Source organism: Physella acuta, unplaced genomic scaffold (assembly GCF_028476545.2).
Source record: "Physella acuta isolate Inbredline_101_S28 unplaced genomic scaffold, ASM2847654v3 ptg000091l, whole genome shotgun sequence".
NCBI classification, from domain to species: domain Eukaryota; kingdom Metazoa; phylum Mollusca; class Gastropoda; family Physidae; genus Physella; species Physella acuta.
Window position 1 is genome coordinate 277,192 of NW_026731611.1, and position 17,265 is coordinate 294,456.

General features: G+C 34.0%; 1 protein-coding gene across 2 annotated transcripts; it reads left to right on the forward strand.

The window, feature by feature from the left end:
- The first annotated feature begins 63 nt into the window (after nt 1–63).
- LOC131928624 (protein LSM14 homolog B) lies at nt 64–17,265 on the forward strand. Of its 2 annotated transcripts, XM_059284694.1 has the most exons (10): nt 64–354; nt 5,077–5,246; nt 6,585–6,747; nt 6,995–7,084; nt 11,103–11,405; nt 11,548–11,736; nt 11,857–12,007; nt 12,117–12,307; nt 14,346–14,419; nt 15,087–17,265. In XM_059284694.1, the coding sequence occupies exons 1-10, from the start codon at nt 192–194 to the stop codon at nt 15,108–15,110; spliced, it is 1,518 nt and encodes a 505-aa protein (XP_059140677.1). In that variant the 5' UTR covers nt 64–191; the 3' UTR covers nt 15,111–17,265. The 2 variants fall into 2 exon arrangements, with proteins under 2 accessions (XP_059140677.1, XP_059140685.1); XM_059284702.1 differs by lacking the exon at nt 6,995–7,084.

Consider the following 17,265-nt stretch of genomic DNA (forward strand, 5'->3'; position numbering starts at 1 on the left):
TTAACAAATTTCAAATGACATTGCGCATGTCCAAAATATGAACTATGGGATTTCAACATCCGCGCCATCTTCACTTCCGGTCAATTTCTAACCAAAATGATCGCCATCTTTTAATAAAAGAGATTTGAATAGGCTACGATTTTAAATCCACCGACATCTCTGTTGAGTTTCGGTAAAAGGATACATTTAGAATGAGCCAAGGCCAAGGAGTACCGGGACCTACAGGAGTCCCAGCCCCCACTGGAGTCCCTTATCTGGGAAGCAAAATCAGTCTAATATCCAAAGCAGAGATCCGATATGAAGGAACTCTATATACAATCGACCCGGTAGAAGCAACAGTAGCTTTAGCAAAAGGTTTGAAAGTTTATTTATGGTGACTCTTAATGTCCTAGATCTAAGCTATATCATAAATACTGTTTCTCGTAATATTAAATATCTAACACGACACAAACGATTAGATGTAAAATGTAGATTAGATAACTCTAGAATCCACAAATCTTTACACTACACAATCAATAGATTTAGAATCCTAGATTCTGGAGTTCCGAGATTCATTTTTAATGATTTTAAGATCCAGACTCTCCCTCTTTATTTTACTAAAAAACTGCCGTAATCTTAAGAAGTTTACCTACGTTGCACTCCTACACTAGAACGTTTAGTATTTAGGAAAAATGTGTTGCAAACTTACATCTACAGACAGTGTAAGATCTAATCTAGCTAGATCTTGCCTACTTTGCACAAAACACCACTTTCGCAAGTTAAGTGATGGCTGTTATTTGCATGTTTGGTATACCATTCGAATCGTCCCTAGAGGATTTCATAGTGTCAGCCGCCAACCAATCAAACGCGCGCTTTCTCCGCGTTTTGGTTGGCAGCTGACGTCACGTGTCGCGTTTTTGGAGCTAAAAAGGGCAGAAAAAGCCATTTTTTCTATGTGTAGTTCGGATTTTTTTAAGTTTTTTAAAATGGACCCGAAAATGACACTTTTTAAAATTGGATGAGCTATTTTTTCAAACAATTTTTTCGAAAAAAAGGCCATTTTGGGTGATTTTTGGATGTAAACAACGGCCTAGGTCAGCACGTGTCAAACCATGTGAAGGCACCCAATTGACGATTTCGGTCACGCATGAGTGGTTTTCATACGTTCTTGTGAACTAAATACCAGTTTCTTGACAACAAAATGGAAAACGACCATTTCGTGAAAATAACGACCCTAGAGGAATGGCTTTTGAAGATTATTAAATAAAAATCGGTGTGTTGGCTACATGTATTGATTCTAAAGTTGTCTATAATTGACTAGTAGGGCATGCTGAAACAACGGCCTGAGGGCGCCGTGTATGTGTAGTTTCGCTAAATGTAAATTAATCAGCCCGGCCGCAGATCAATCGCAAACTGTTAAAATGGTTGAATGTGAAAAGTATACTACTTACAAATTACTTTTGAATATTCACATCACACAAAATAATCTTAAAGAAAGCACAAAATAAAATCCTTTAGAAAAGCATCACCATAAAATTTGTTTGTCAACCTTAACCAACCAGCCATCTTTGGCTCGATCTAGAGGTAATTCTTTAGCCTACACATGTATCTTGTCAACCAATTTAGTTTCTGATGGTACACGACATTTATATCAATATAATATAACAAACTAACTGAATTCCAACATTATAGCCATCTAATCCAAATATTGAAACAGAATTTGAAGCACAATGATCTAACGAATAAATCCAACTCTATGCGAGTGTCGCAGCTTTAGTCCTGTATACCACCATAGTGTGTAGTCGGGTTGTGAGTAAATTTGCACGAGATACAACACCGACCTAGACCTTCCTGATGTGTATGGCCCCAAAGTTAAGTGCTGCGAGTAGGGGAGGGCAATTTAACACCAGAACAGTTTTTTTTTCAATAGTTAGGTCATCAGTAGTTCACGCATCCTAACGGGGTTGAAAGTGTAGCTTTAAATTGAACTAGGCGAGAGAGGAGGGTGAGGTCATTTAAACAACGGAGCTATATTTCTAGTAGAAGAATACGGGGAATTCATAGCTTGAAGTTTGAAGCCGGCATTTCATTTTTTTTTCATTGTTATTGAGTACAGCCCTTTAATGCACGACTAGGTTACTCATGAAATCTTAAAATGTAGTTGTGCTACCATACAAAAGTAGCCTAATAGGTCTTGTTTATTTAAAATGCAGATCCCGTTAGCCTAAAAATATTTGGATACAAATTTTATTTATGTTGTAATGATTAATGTTATAATACAATGCATATATTCTGACAGTCCTTCAAGTTTTTGGACAATCCATAACTTGTATTTCAAAGACTTATAATGAGCGGGATGCACTCGATGTTTTAAGTGCTACATTCGGTAGCTGTTACTTTGTGCATGACAGCATCCCTATAGTTCACTGATATGTAAACTGAGCTTGACGAGATTCCCATCGCCAAGCAATCGTATGATAGACCCATCAAGCATCACAGCCTTTAAACGCCTAGTTCTTTAAAAAAAAGTGTCTTCCCCCCCCCCTCCCCGCTTGCGCCGACAACGTCATCATAGGCCAATACCACGTTGCATTTTTTATTACGAGTATAGCTATAACTTGAGTATAACTCTCCCCCTCACAGCGCCAACAACATCACCAAAGGCCCAAGGCCAATAACACGCACCACGGTGGATTTTTTTTTTTCAATGAGTATATACCCTACCCACCCACCGCCTTACAGCATACCGCTTGTCTTTACAAACAGGGTTAAAAGTTTAACTTTGAGTTCAAGAAGGGGAGAGGGTGGTATTGAAACAACGAAACTGTTTTTTTAATAGTACTAATACTTAGTTAAAAAAATATACTTACCGTAACCTACCTACTGCTATAGCATCATACATAATTTTATAAATTAGCAAATTAATTAACTAATTAAATATATCTAATGATAATGAAGGGAGATAGTTTATTTTGGTTAAGGCACGACACACAACACTGTGCGTGCCTGGTATGTGGCCTGACCGACATAAAAGGAGATTGTTTTTATTGTTTTGAGTTTATATTTAACTCAATGCAACAAGCCCGCCGGTTGGTTGAGGCCACGACGGGGGGACGTTCTGACCGGGATTCAAAGGGACGACTCGAAATATCATCCGCATGTTTTGTATGAAACCATTGCATTCGTTTTTTTTAGTTAAGCATAGACATAGGCCTACTGCTTGTTTTTTACCTTTGCTGGATATAATAATATAATCTGAGAGGCAATAGGCCTAAGTATTAGGTTAAATTATGGATTTTTAAAAATAAAATATTCTGTTATTTCAAATACACCATTAAGTTCCTTACCCCTTAAGAGAACATTTGACACCACATTTAAATATCTAGCTTACTCGGTTGACGAGAAAAGAGAGAATTTGAAATCTAGAATGGAAAATGAACGTGAAAACCTAGTTCTTTTCCCTCGACCGGCATAACATGACGTCATGGACTTGTGTACACGAGCTTTTAATTCCCGCCATGGTAATAGCGTTAGCTTAGGTTATTTACTCACCGGAAAATAACAAAAAGCAACTGGTTGATAATAAAACTAGATCTAGTTATTTTATTATTTATTAAATTCTACTCTACATGTTATTCATACCATTTTATGAAGTAATGAACACCTGCATAAATCAATTGACCATAATAAATATGCTTAAAATAATATGATAGTAATAGTTATGATAGTTTATAAATACAAATACATTTTACACTCAATTCACATTATATTGAGTCAACAGTGTGGCAGCTGAGGTTCATACATGGGCCGATCAATTAAAGTGTAAAAATCGCCCGTAATTAGGCCTAGCTCTGAAAAAGGCTACTGAACAAGCATCACTAATTCTATAAACGAATAGGCCACGCAGCGTTGACGAGGTTAACCAACGGTCACGAATTAAATTCAATGCAGCTACTGTCGGCCCACAGAGAAGAAAAAAATCAATATACTAATAAAATTACTAATACAATAATAATGTCCATAATTTTACTTTTTCCACACATGCTACAATTGAATTATAATTAAAATACTAGACTTAACAGTTCATTCCGCAGAAAAACAAAAACTAGTTGTTTCTGTCTGGCAACTAGCGTAACAATGACGCAACGTTACTAACAATAGCAGAGAGAAATTGTCGCATGGTTACTTACGGGGTAATTGGATTTTTTGAAAAGAGAATCAATAATACTGTAAATATGCATGGTAAATATCTCAATTATATATTAATCTACTGTTATACAGGCTGTTTTGGCCGTTATACGCTCATTTTTAGCCGCTGTTCAGTTTATAGGGATAATGCTCCACTAGAAATCCTCTCATTATTTACAACCACAATTCTCGCGATTTTTTTTCTGGCATTCTAATGCATATTATCCATTTTATTAGCATCTTGTGTTAAAATAATGATAAGAATTTGCGAGATTAACAGTTTTTTAATTTGTCCTGGATAGGACCCCTAAAATAAACGTAAAAAACGTCAGAAAACGATGCGTGACTTTTCAGGGTCAGAGGTCAATCCAGCCATCTAAGCAATGAGCTGGCCTATTAAGTATGACCGAAAAGATGTTCAAAGACAATGTCATACAGTCTAATATTTCAGTAGGCCTACTAGATCTAGATGTACAACATTTAGGGCCATACCATCTTAATTTTTTGTGTCTAACTAAAAGAATATGTAGGCCTAAAAAAATAAAAGGCAAATATAGCTAACACTTACTGCAAAAATAAAAATGAAGTGACTACTTGGAAAACGATTTTTCGCCCCAGCGTCTCCACTTAATCGGCAAAAGATAATAAATTAATGATTGTCCATGTTGTGTCAGAAAACTTGCAACTATTGAGTTTTTAATTAACTCTGGTTTTTATAGAAGAATCTTTTTTTAACAACGAACATTATCCCTTCAAACACTAGAATAAAGGTCAGAGAAGCTTGACATCTTTATAATCTTTTGACTGTCAGGGAATTGTTATATTACTTAAAGAGATACAAGTCTGTTTTTGTTATGGATCACTGAGAGTTTATTGGTATAATTTGTAACCAATAATTTAATTCTTCAGTTAGATCTTTTGGAACAGAAGATCGTCCTACAGATAGACCTTTACCAGCTAGGAGTGAAATTTTTGAATACATAATATTTCGTGGCCATGACATTAAAGATCTGCATGTTTGTGAGCCTCCAAAGCCACAGCCCACAGAAGGAGTTCCTCTTGACCCTGCTATTGTTAAGGTATTGATGAAACATTTTAAATTATTATGGCTTAGAGTTTATTTATATTCCCTAGTAATCTTTACTTTGAAATGGGTATACATTGATCTTTGCAGTCTGGGCACAACTACTTTCCACACAAAAGAAAAAGCATTTTTCAACTTAGTCACTTTGAAAAATTAACTTTAAAATACCTGCATACAGTCATACAGCAAGAAATTTAATTCATTCCACAACCTTGCTAGTATCTCAAAGCAATTTCTCTCCCCCCCCCCCCCCCCCCCCCATTAATATTATTTAGCCCCCATAATGCAATTGCTGTTTCTTTTTCTTTCTTTTAATATCTAAAATGTATTCATAAAAATAACAAATCTTTTATTAAAAACTAAAATTGACGACACAGTTGAGGTACATCTATAGCAGTGGTTTAAATGCTTTACACAACTTTATAAATGCCACACTTTGTGCAGGGGGGGTGTCATTATGTTAGTAAATTGTTCACACAATGGGAAAGTGGTATGCTTAGTCTAGCTATTGCTTTAAAGTTACCATTGGCTAATATATATTCTTTCATTGAACAAAGTTATGATGAAAGAGTGGAATATCAAAGGATGTCTTCTTGTACTGTGTTGCCTGATATTTTACACTTTTGACACGTTACTGTTGTAGGATTATGCCTTCAGTAAATGCTCAATCAGTTTATTCAGCTGGTTTAAGTTTCAGCAATAGGCCTGTTTTGGGTAGGTCTACATCTTGTTTACAGCTGATTTATGTAAAAACTCCTTTCCTCCTTTATTAAGGTGGGCAGAAGTCTTGGGTCCATGTTGTTAATTTTCATTGCTTATGTGAATTAACTGTGGTTATTGATATAGAATTCACTTAAATAAAATATTTTCTTTAAACTTTCTTAATATCTACTCTTTTTTTTAAGATAACATAACCAGTCAAAGTACCAGTCATAATAGTTATTAAAATTATCATGTAAAATATTTCTATAATTCTTTGCCTATGAGCAATTTATTTAATGCCTTAAAATAAATGGTATGGTTAATGCATCTGATTAAGTTTTTTTTAAAAATGTTCTGTTAAAAGTTTAGATACGTGCTGATTTTTTTTTTTTTTTTTAGTGCATATTTTTTGTGAATTTGCTTAATTAGATATTGAAACTCGCATCCATCGGAGATTGTTCCTGGGGGAAAAGCTTATAGTAATATGGTTATACAGCAAAAATTATTATAAGACTAATTTTATTCCTGGTAAGATTTTTCTGTTTGAATATCACATTTTGCCGGACAGTTTCCAAACTGGGAAAACCTGTATGTTGTCTAATCATCATAAATTTTTTTTTTTTTTTTTTAGTCATCTCAACCCCCTCCTGGTCCTGCTGGGGCTGCCTTCCCTAGTGCATCAACCAGCTTTCCGCCAGGACAGATGTATCAGCCTTTTGGTCAGCCTATGTATTTTAGTCAGGGGCAGCATGCACCAGGGTTTAGCGTACCACAGTCGCAAACACATCATCCTGGTAAGTTGTTTTTTTTTACGTAATATGTGCTTGAATTACCTTTTGCTTGACTAATATTTTGTTTCATTTTTGCATGATTTATGCATTTCATTTTTTTGTGTGTGCTTATTTTTAAGCAATAGTGTGAATTTTTCCCCTTTTGTCTTTGTCGTTTTTCTGGTAAACAGTACTCTAGTTCAATAACATTTCACAAGCTAATTTATAAAGTTTTGGCTATGGTGGTTGTTGTTAAACTTGTATTGTGTAGGCTCCACAAGAGACTCATCACCTGGAGTAGACCAGTCTGGAGAGCAGATGAATAGAGGTGTACCTGCCATTGGCACAAGATCATTTGCTGGTGAAGTGTGATAAACTTTTTGTGCACCTTGAGTATTATTTAGAAGTTAATACTTTTGATTGGTTTTGCATAATTTCCATGCATGAGTCTTTCTTTAGAACAATCTCCCAAAGTTGCCTTAAGCTTCATTTTCAAAATTTAAACTTTATTTTGGATAATACCCTCTTAATTTCATGTTTTTACTTGCAAATACATATTAACAAATTGATCATAAGCAACCACTTAATTTTTAGGCTTCATAATAGTTTATATGCTTTGTATTTGTTTTTTTTTTTTTTTTTTTTTTTTTTGTGTATTGTAAATTTAAAACAGCTGAGTGGGTTTTTTTTACATTTCTTTACTAATTCTTAAAAGACTACACAGGGTTGCCTGCTTGTAAAATTTTCTTTGTAATATGTAAGGATGGTGGTATGCTGTCTTTGAAAATCATGCCTTAAAAAGGCATATAAATTCTACAAGGTAATTAACTTAAAATGAGTTGGAGCAAAGCGTAAGAAAAATTAGTAGTTGAAACATGATGTCTGGCCTTAAGTGAACATTTCTACGTTTTTTTAAAGGATTTCTTTTCTGTTGATCTACAGAGTAAGTCTCAAAGTGTGACTATCAGCTTAACTCAATATATTGATATTGTATTAACATAAACAGTTGTTTTGTGTTAGGCTCTAGAAATGTAATATTACATAATGGGATGAAGATAGGTCTACTATTTTAAAGTATTTTATATGTATAGTCCTTTAAATATAAATTTTTTAAAAATTGCTTTAATAAATAAATAAATAAACCAAGCTTCAAAATTACCAATGATTTAGAGCCACCTTCTGGTTGGCAGGGATGTGACTTTTCCGAATTTTAGCGGAAATCCGATTTTTCCGTTTCAGCTGCAATTTTCCTCCGCTGATTTCATTTTTGCCGAATTTTTCCGCCGATCTTCGATTTTTGCCGAAGTTTTAAAAATTAGGAAAAAAAAACAAAAATGACATCTACGGAAACGGCCGACTTGCGCATTCCATATATTCGTATTTAAATCGAGAATTAGAGTACTTAGGTCAAATATGCACATTTCTTTTTAATTAGACGATTGCGCTAGGTCTGGCGGTGCTAGATTAAGATGAAACATAGATCTAGGTCAAGATTCAGAATTTCTGCGAATTTCAGTATTTTTCAGAACGCAATTTTTTGGTCCAAATTTTCCGCTGATATCAGTTGAATATTTATCAAAAACACGGGAAAAGTAATCTAAAATAATGCCTTTCTTCAAATGAAACTTACATCTCCCAAGCCTGGTAATCTAGCTATCGATATAGCCTAATTTATCTTTCGGTATTTTAACCCACCCAAATCTACAGTAGACTACAGTTTCTCTCTGATTTTATTTTATTTAGCTATCTAAAATTAATATTAAAATCCTTGCAAAAGGTGACTATGAGGACTAGACTACCCCACCCCTTGTAGCAACCGTGGCTCTTGTGACCTCACCTTGACCCCCAAGTACGTGTTTGGTACTGCTTGTGGAGAAAAAAAAAAAAATGACGTCACAGTAATTTCAAATAGCTGTTCCTGCAATACATATGCTATAGGCCTACAGATTAAAAAAAAAATGAACTCAACGTGACTCCAAAGAAAAAAATACGATATGGACTGTTTTTAATAAGGGGTCTTCCATAAATAACGTCACACTCGGGGGGGGGGGGGGGGAATCCGTCATTTTGTGACGTGTAATGAGGGGGGAGGGGGTCAGATAGTGTGACGTCGTATTTTTTTATTTTAAAAAAGTAATGTTAGAAACTGAATTTTTAGAAAACTTTTTAAAAATTGTAATATAAATTAATTGAAATACCCTACGTTGGTCCAGCTCAGTCAATGTTTTAGAAAAAAAAATCGATGTTTAAAAAATAAATAAAATCAAATTCAATTTTGAGGAGGGGGGAGCGGTTGTTGGCTGAGTGTGACGTAATTTTAGGGGGGGGGGGTCTGTCTTTTGAGAGGAGAGGGCAGGTAAAAATCGTAAAAAAAACAACCCGTGACGTCATTTATGGATGACCTCAAACAGCCATTCCAAAAACAAAAATAACGATGTGGTTTGGCTATCGAAATGGTTAACTTTGGTTCACATATCAGACCCTTTCTAATTTCAGCTAAACTGGTCAATTTCATTTTCCATCATATTAACCCAAAACTTTCAAAAAACAATTAATCTGAATCTAGATCTAGGCATTTTACAGTTGAAGACTGACATTTTTACCATGCCAATCTTTAAAAGAATATAAGGCATAATTTAAAATTGAAAACAAAAGTGTAACTAGACTAGATTAGTACACTTTGATAAATTAGCTAAATGTTGAACTTAATTGCCACTTTTGTTACATTGTAATTGTAATTTTTTTTTAAGAGTTGTTTATAAGTTAAAAATTAAATTGCAATTAGACAAGACTTTCAATGTCATTTTAGAGTAACATAAACTTCTTTTATTTATAATATTAGCTATATTAAACGATTAATTAGAACAGTAATGGCGTGAGACTGTTTTAACTGCGATTAAAAAATAGATAAAACATATTGAGTTCTTGTCCGAAGAAAATTTCCTAATTTTTTTCCCTGGTCTGGTCACATCCCTGGGTTGGGAACATTTAAACTGAAAAAAAAATTGACAATGACTGCTTAGGTTCTATATTTATGCCACCTGAGTGATTAGCTAACTGGTTATCATCTTGGCTAGGATCTCTCATATCTATTGGTGAAAATATTTTGTAGTATTTACCATTTTGTCCATAATCATAAGATTATATCCTAATTTAACCTATTCCAATTTTAGGAAACAAAAATTAATGTGACATGTTTAAGGCCTGAAATAGTTAACTATAAAATTCAATTTTTTATTGGGTAATCTCGAATTAGATAACGACCAACAATACTCGAATTAGATAATTGATCATAGTGTTGGAACTATAAATAGAAAGCTAATTATTTATTGTTTTTATAGGCCTAGAACAGGGGTCTGCAACCCTTTGATAGGCAAGAGCCAAAAGTTACAATTTACAAACTTTCCCAGTTTTTAAAGAGCCACAACATTTTTAGTTCAATATTCGGTATTTGATTAGGATTTTGTAAATAAAGTTGATTTGTTATTTAAAATAAATAGCTTTAACTATGAAATAATATTTATTCATATAATAACATAGACATGTTTTGAAGAATAGTAAAATTAGTAATCAAATAATATTATTCTAGGACTATCTTAATTTACTTAAGAAGCTGTTATTTTTTCTTTACGGATATCACCGGCTCAGGCCAGTTAGGCCGCAATACGACAAGCACCGACAAACTGGCTTGGATATCGGTTTGAATAAATTGCATTGTTCCAGTGGCGTAGCGAGGTCTGGTGTCACCCGGTGCTGCACTTAATGGTGTCACCCACCAGAGGCGTAGCGACCCTTCCCGGGGACAAATTTTCGATTTGCACCTCTTAAAACACTATTTAACACTCGAATTAATCACTTACTTAAGTGGAATTATCATTTTTCTCTACATATTTTGCTACTTTTTGCCTTGGTGTCACTGGTGTGGTCCACACACCCCCTTCGTTACGCCTCTGCATCGTTCGCTTCTATCCTTTGGTTCTCACCAGGCTTACATTCCAACCTACTGAACGCAGGATAAAGTCGTACCCCACCTTCAAATAAAAATATTATTTAGCTATTAAGATTTGTGAAAGGCGCTCGCGAGCCGCAGGTTGCTGACCCCTGTCCTTGTATATATATAATTAAAGTTGAATTCTTAGTTTAAACATGAAATTGTAATTCCTGTGGCAGAGAGGGATCATGAGCAACGCATTGTCCTTTCATCTAATGCCTTGGTATGTGCCATGAAAATTTCCCTACTCTGGTGGCATCCATTGTCTTCAAGTGCATAAAAGAAAAGAGCAGTAAACTAATAATTGATTTCCCTTGTATGTAGATAATTCTTTTTAATGTAACATTTCTTCCAAAATTATCTGAAAAACTTCCTTTTTTTTCTAAAGGGTCACAAAGCTCTACCCCTCCACTAAATAGGAAGTCTCCAACATCAGATCAAGGTGTTCAAGTTCAACCAAGTAGTCCAGAAAAAACATCAGATGGCCAACAGCAATACAATAAAAACCAACACCATCCCCCACAGCAATATCGTGGTCAAGGTTTAAGACGTGGTGGTGGTGGAAGTAGTGGAAATGGTAGCGCAGGAGTTCATCGAATGGAAAATAATCGAGAGCGTATGGAAAACAATCGTGATCGGGGGGAAGTTGGACAGTCAGGTTCTTATTCCAGGGGTAGAAGCAATAATAGAGGTATATTTTCTACTCTTACATCACATATAGTAATTCATTCTTATCATAATAATTTTCAACATGTTAGACACAACTTTATTTCAGTTAAAGAATACTTGTCTTAACCTTATTTTTTTTTTTTTTTTTTTTTTTTTTTTTGAAGGTGCCCTTTCAGGTCAGATGAGAGGTGGCCCACCTCGGGGTGGTCCCCGAGGAGCTCCTAGGGGTCAAGGTCAGCGTGGGGGCCGGTCTTCTGAACCCTTGAAATTTGATACAGACTTTGACTTTGAGACCTCAAATGCTCAATTTGCTAAAGATGATATTGAAAAGGAGTTGAAAAATCTTTCATTAAGTATGTTAATTCAAAAGCAAATTAATTTGATTAGTACTTTCTTGGCTCTATACTATTTTGTTTCAATTTGTAGTAGACCTCAATGTTACAGAAATTTAACAAGCTTAAAATCTAACTCAGGTGACAAATCTGTAAATGGTGACAAAGGAGAGGAAGAGCCAGAAATTGAAGATGATGAAGGAGAAGAAGAAGAAGAGGAACCAGTGTATTATGACCAAAAGAAATCCTTCTTCGACAATATCAGCTGTGAAGCAACTGAGAGGAATAAGGGGTATGCATTTACTTGGGTAGCCACATATTTCTTTACAGCTGATTGTATCATTTCATAAAATTGTATATTTATTGACATGCATGTCTTTATTTTTTAAAATTTTATTTAGGCAAAGACACTCATGGAGAGAAGAGAGAAAATTGAATAGTGAAACATTTGGTATTTCTGAAAACTTTCGTCGTAATTATAGAGGTCGTCATAACTGGAGAGGAGGAAATATGAGAGGGGGGTGGAGAGGTGGCCGTGGACGAGGTGGTGGGGGTAGTTCCTACAGTAATAGAGATGGTGGATATTATGGAGGTTAGTCATCTTTTTTTTTTTAAATAGTTACTTTTTTTTACTAGCCTACTCATGAAAAACTTAAAGAATAACTGAGTTGTCATGTTATATTACAAGTTTTGAAACATAATAAACCAAATACCAGACCTTTTGAAAAATTTGATAACGCTCAATGTAAAACTATGGCCTATATTTAAGTCCTAGGTTGCACTTATTTTCCCAATCCAAACAGCAAAGACAAAACTACTGAAATTGCTGACATGCGCATTCCAGATATCCGTACTTAAATCAAGAATTAAAGTACTTGGGTCAAACATACACTATAATATACGCAGTGCTTTACAAATTGACAATTTTGCTAGGTCTGACGGTGCTAGATTAAGGTTAATTGTAGGTCAAAATTCAGAATTTCTGCAAATTTCCGAATTTTTCAAAATGCACATTTTTTAGTCCTAAATCTGCTATCTATAATAATAGTTTCGCTGTCTGTGTATCTATGTATCTATCTGACAAGAACGCTCTAGAGAAAACACAAGCAAATTAAAAACATGCATAGTAATTCGAAGAACGAAGTATGACGTGACATTTAGCATAGAGTAGAAAATAATCTCAAGCCGGAGAGTGCACACAGTAATATGACGTCATTGATTCTCGAGTAAACATTGAATAAAAAGGCAATTTTGTCTAATCTTGAAAGTGGTTTGAGTGAAGTTTCATTCATACAATTCTTCGGGTAGGGGCGAAGCCCCATCCCCGCTTAAGAACGTCTGAGGCCCCCCCCCCCCCCAACTCAAAAGAAATTTCTTCATCGATACTCTATAATAAAATAATAAAAAATACCGCCTAATTAATGTGTCTAATCTAAAAAGTGGTTTTCTTGCAATTTCTTTAATGCAATTCTTCTGGTAGTGGCTAAGCGCGACACCAGTGTTTCTTTCAGACTTTTTCCTCCCCGGAGAGGGGTGGGGGTACTTGAAATTTTCGGTGGCGGAGGTAGAATTTTCGAGGAGGGGGCGGACACTGGAAAAAGTATATAATTATATTTCGTTGAATGGGACGGTAGACATGTTTTTTGGGGGTGGGGGGGTGGTTTTAGTTTAGAGAAAAGAGACAGCACTATCAGCCTAGCGCCCGTTGTATCCTTCCTCAACGGGCCATTTTTCTCGTTAAATATATTTATGGAAAAAAATCTAAAATAATGACGTTCTTCAACTGCAACTTGCATCTCCCAAGCCTGGTATTCTAGCTATGGATATAGCCTAATTTTTCTACCAGCCCAAGTCTACAGCTTCTCTCTGATTCTGTTATATTTCGCAATCTCAAAATAATATTGAAATCTATGCAAAAGGTGACTATGGGGATCAGACAAACCCACCCCCCTCGTATTAACGGTGGCTCTTGTGACCTCGCATGACCCTAAGTACATGTTTGGTACTGCTTGTTTGGGATAAATCACCTCACAGTCAATTTCAAATAGTGTTCCTGCTATATGTTTGCTATAGGCTATTACAATAGGCCTACAGATTAAAAAAAAACTTAACTCAATCTGACTCTGACCGTTCTTGTTTGTGGAAGAAAAAAATTATAATACTGGCTGTTTTTATTATATAAGGGATCTTCCATAAATAACGTCAAACTCTCACAATTACACGGTTTAGAAAACTGTTTAAAATATTGTAATAAAAATTGATTAGAATACTCTGTTGATCAAGCTCAGTCAATATTTTAGAGAGAAAAATCGACGAGTGACATCATAAAATGCTATGTTCAAAGTTTGTTTAATAAATCATGGTTCATGTCATGAAACATAATAGTGCAATGCAGTGGTGTTTGAACTTGGTTTTTTTTTTTTTTTGACAAAGCGGCAGCTCCTTCTAGTGTTAGAACAGTTGATGAGTTGATACTATTGCCCATAAAAATCTTTAAAAATTTCTCAACCATATTTAATGTATGTAGATGGCACATTGACTATAAAAATGTTATTTTCAAAAATATCTTAACATCATCAAATTTTTAAAGTCATTAGTGTTTATTTTCTAATTGCTTCACTACTTTAAAGGTAACAATAGAGGAAGTGGAGGGAGAGGTAGAAGGAATTGGGACTACGATGACAGACGGCGAAATGATGGTCCTGTATGTAGTAATAATTTTTATTAGAGATAGTTAACAATTTGTTTCTTATTCCTTTTGCTTTTGGTCAACTTTATACTCTCAAAAACTACAATTCTGTTTTTTTTTCTATATGCCAATGCTCCTGTGTATTAATTTATGGACTGCCTTTATTTAAAATCCTTGTTTTGAGAGTATTTTACAACCCTTTTCACATTACACTCTTTTCTCCACCTATTTAACATCAGTGCTCCTTATGAGAGCCTCTTTTGTCACTTTGTCTATCTAATTTAGCTCTTAACTATTTATAAAAGCTGCAAACATCAAGTGTATAGAGGAAAAAAATGTAATCTTGCAAAAACAAAATGAGTATAAATCTCATTCCTATATTAAAATAGTGCAAAACATTGTTTTAATAGCCATAAAATATTTGCATTCTACTTTTCTGACATTGTACGTGAGTGTTCTTGTTGCTTGTATTATTAAGAATACAAGTAGAAAAAGTACATCGATTTCAAGAACAAAGTGGATATAGTGCTTTTATCCTCTATACACTTGACATCATTTCTTCATCAAACAAACTTTCTATGAATATTTAATTTACAACTAAAATTTACATGCTTCAGTATGAGTTCAGTAAAAAAAATGTCTGACTAAAAAAAAATTGACTAAATGTACTTTTCTTTTTCAGCAAAGGGTTGAAGTCAAATCTTAGCCGACTTAAAATAATTTATAGGTGTGAACAGTATCTGCACAACACATGAATATTAGATGGTTTTGACAAGCTGTTAAATTCAGAGATATTAGTGTTGATAGTTGACAGTTCTCTGGCTTAATTTAAGCTCTGCTGACAACTTTGAATGATTTAAGGCAGCAATTGAAATGTATTTATCAATATCACTGGTTGTCAAGTAGTTTGCACTACTAAGCTGGAGACCATCTTGTGCTGCAATGATGGAATTGTTGTGTATAAAGGACTGAATGCTAATGTATACTTTTGTTACATGGTCTTTTTTTTTTCTAAATTGACAATGATTTTATGTACAAAATATTTAAGGTCTAATTGAACCAGTTGCCTGAAGCAGCCTTAGTTCTAGTAAGTGCAACTGGTTCATGTATATTTAAACAAACGCAAAATTGTGTTCATTTCGTTTAAATATTTGCTTCCTGCTGGGTTTTTCATGATAAAAAAGGAGCATATTTTAGTTGGCTCTACATTTTGTTATATAATTCAAATTGTTTCTTTTATTATTCTTTTTAAAGAAGATAAATATACACTTTCTGAATGTTTATGGTGATCCTATTTAGTAACAAGCAAAAAATTAAGGCACCATCCACTATGTCCCATAACTATTGTATTTAACTTTAATGAAAAATTTTGAACTACTGATATTTTGGGCTAATATTCACTCAATTAGTACATGAATTATTTTTTTTAGCAAAACCATTAGTAAACGGGATTTTTTAAAAAGAAAATAGATGTATTTAAGTTTAAGTGTTTGCAATGGTCCTGATGGCTTTTGTGTGTTATTAGCATGTTATATACGAGGCATAACAAAAGAAAGACTTACTGCTGTAACCCTAAACTGGTTTGGAAAGCTATGCTAGTATTATTTGTAGATAAGGTCCAATTAATTTCTTGTTTTAAGCAAGGAATATGATAGGAATGTGCAGTTTATTTAAATGTTATTTTGAGTTTAAAATTTGGATTGCGATGGCAGAGGTATACCATTTATTTATGATTTAAGATCATGTATTGCGGTTTGTGTGGTGCCAATTTTTTTTATTTTTTAGCAAATTGAAATTAAACTTTCTATAACATAAGCTTGCATACAATAATTCTTACTTGTAGTTCAATATTAACATACATGAAGAAACACTAACGGCAATGTGTTATGATAAATGCACAATTTTTAGGCATCATTCTCTTGTGATAACTATTTTTTATACAACTCATTTAGTTTTTTCTTTTCTTGTGGTCATTTGACAATCTTAAAGTTGGAAGTTAATTCTCAAAAATTCACATACATAAAAGTATGTACATATCTTTATCTTATACAAGAGTGAAAATGTTAAAGCATTTAGAAATATTGGTTACTATGCAAGAATTTCAACCCTAAAGGGCTGCAAGTCATATTTTAGTACCGTGAACCTGTAATACAAATGCTATTGGTAGTCTACCATCATCTAAATTAGAAACAATGGGCTCCATATAAAAATTATTTGCTCTTAGTATAACTCTGGTAATTGTTCATTGATTCTAGTAGAAGTAATAAACATGCAATGGAATTTTTAAAATAAAATCTGGTTGAAAATGTCAAAAAGTTTAAATTATAGTAGGTAGTAATAGGAATTTGATCGATTTTATGCATGGTTTATCAGTGTTAGCTTTAACCCAACCCATAACAATTGATAGATAATCCTACTGATGAAATGTCTATTATTAAACTTATGGGTAGACAATTTTTATTGAGTTCCAGATGATGTAAAACAACCTACTTCCAAAACTCTTGTAATAGGTTTCCCCCACACCTAATAACATTAGGGTTTGAGTTACTGCAACACATATCCCTTCAGAATAAATGAATGGTTGTTGTTCATATAAAAATGGTTTTATTTTGTTGTTTTATTGTTTTTGTCATTTCCTGAAAAAAAATAAGTAACTTAGTTTATTAGCTGATTTAGTAAGGGCTATAGTAGATGTTTTGTGATAATAGCTAGTTTGGTATGAGAGCCGCTAGTGACCCATATTTCTTACAGCTGTTGTATTTGCAACATGAACAAAGCAAATATTCAGTTACTAGATACCTGCAGGTGTGTGCAGGTCATGATCAAACCTTGTCAAATAAACTTTATATTGTTGATTTTCA

Bases quoted from the DNA above. Each gene is read 5' to 3' on its own strand.
- LOC131928624 (XM_059284694.1), top strand. From the start codon at position 192: ATGAGCCAAGGCCAAGGAGTACCGGGACCTACAGGAGTCCCAGCCCCC. The intron at 5,247-6,584 runs GTATTGATGAAA...TTTTTTTTTTAG, and splicing joins TTGACCCTGCTATTGTTAAG to TCATCTCAACCCCCTCCTGG. The intron at 7,085-11,102 runs GTGAAGTGTGAT...TTTTTTCTAAAG, and splicing joins TGGCACAAGATCATTTGCTG to GGTCACAAAGCTCTACCCCT.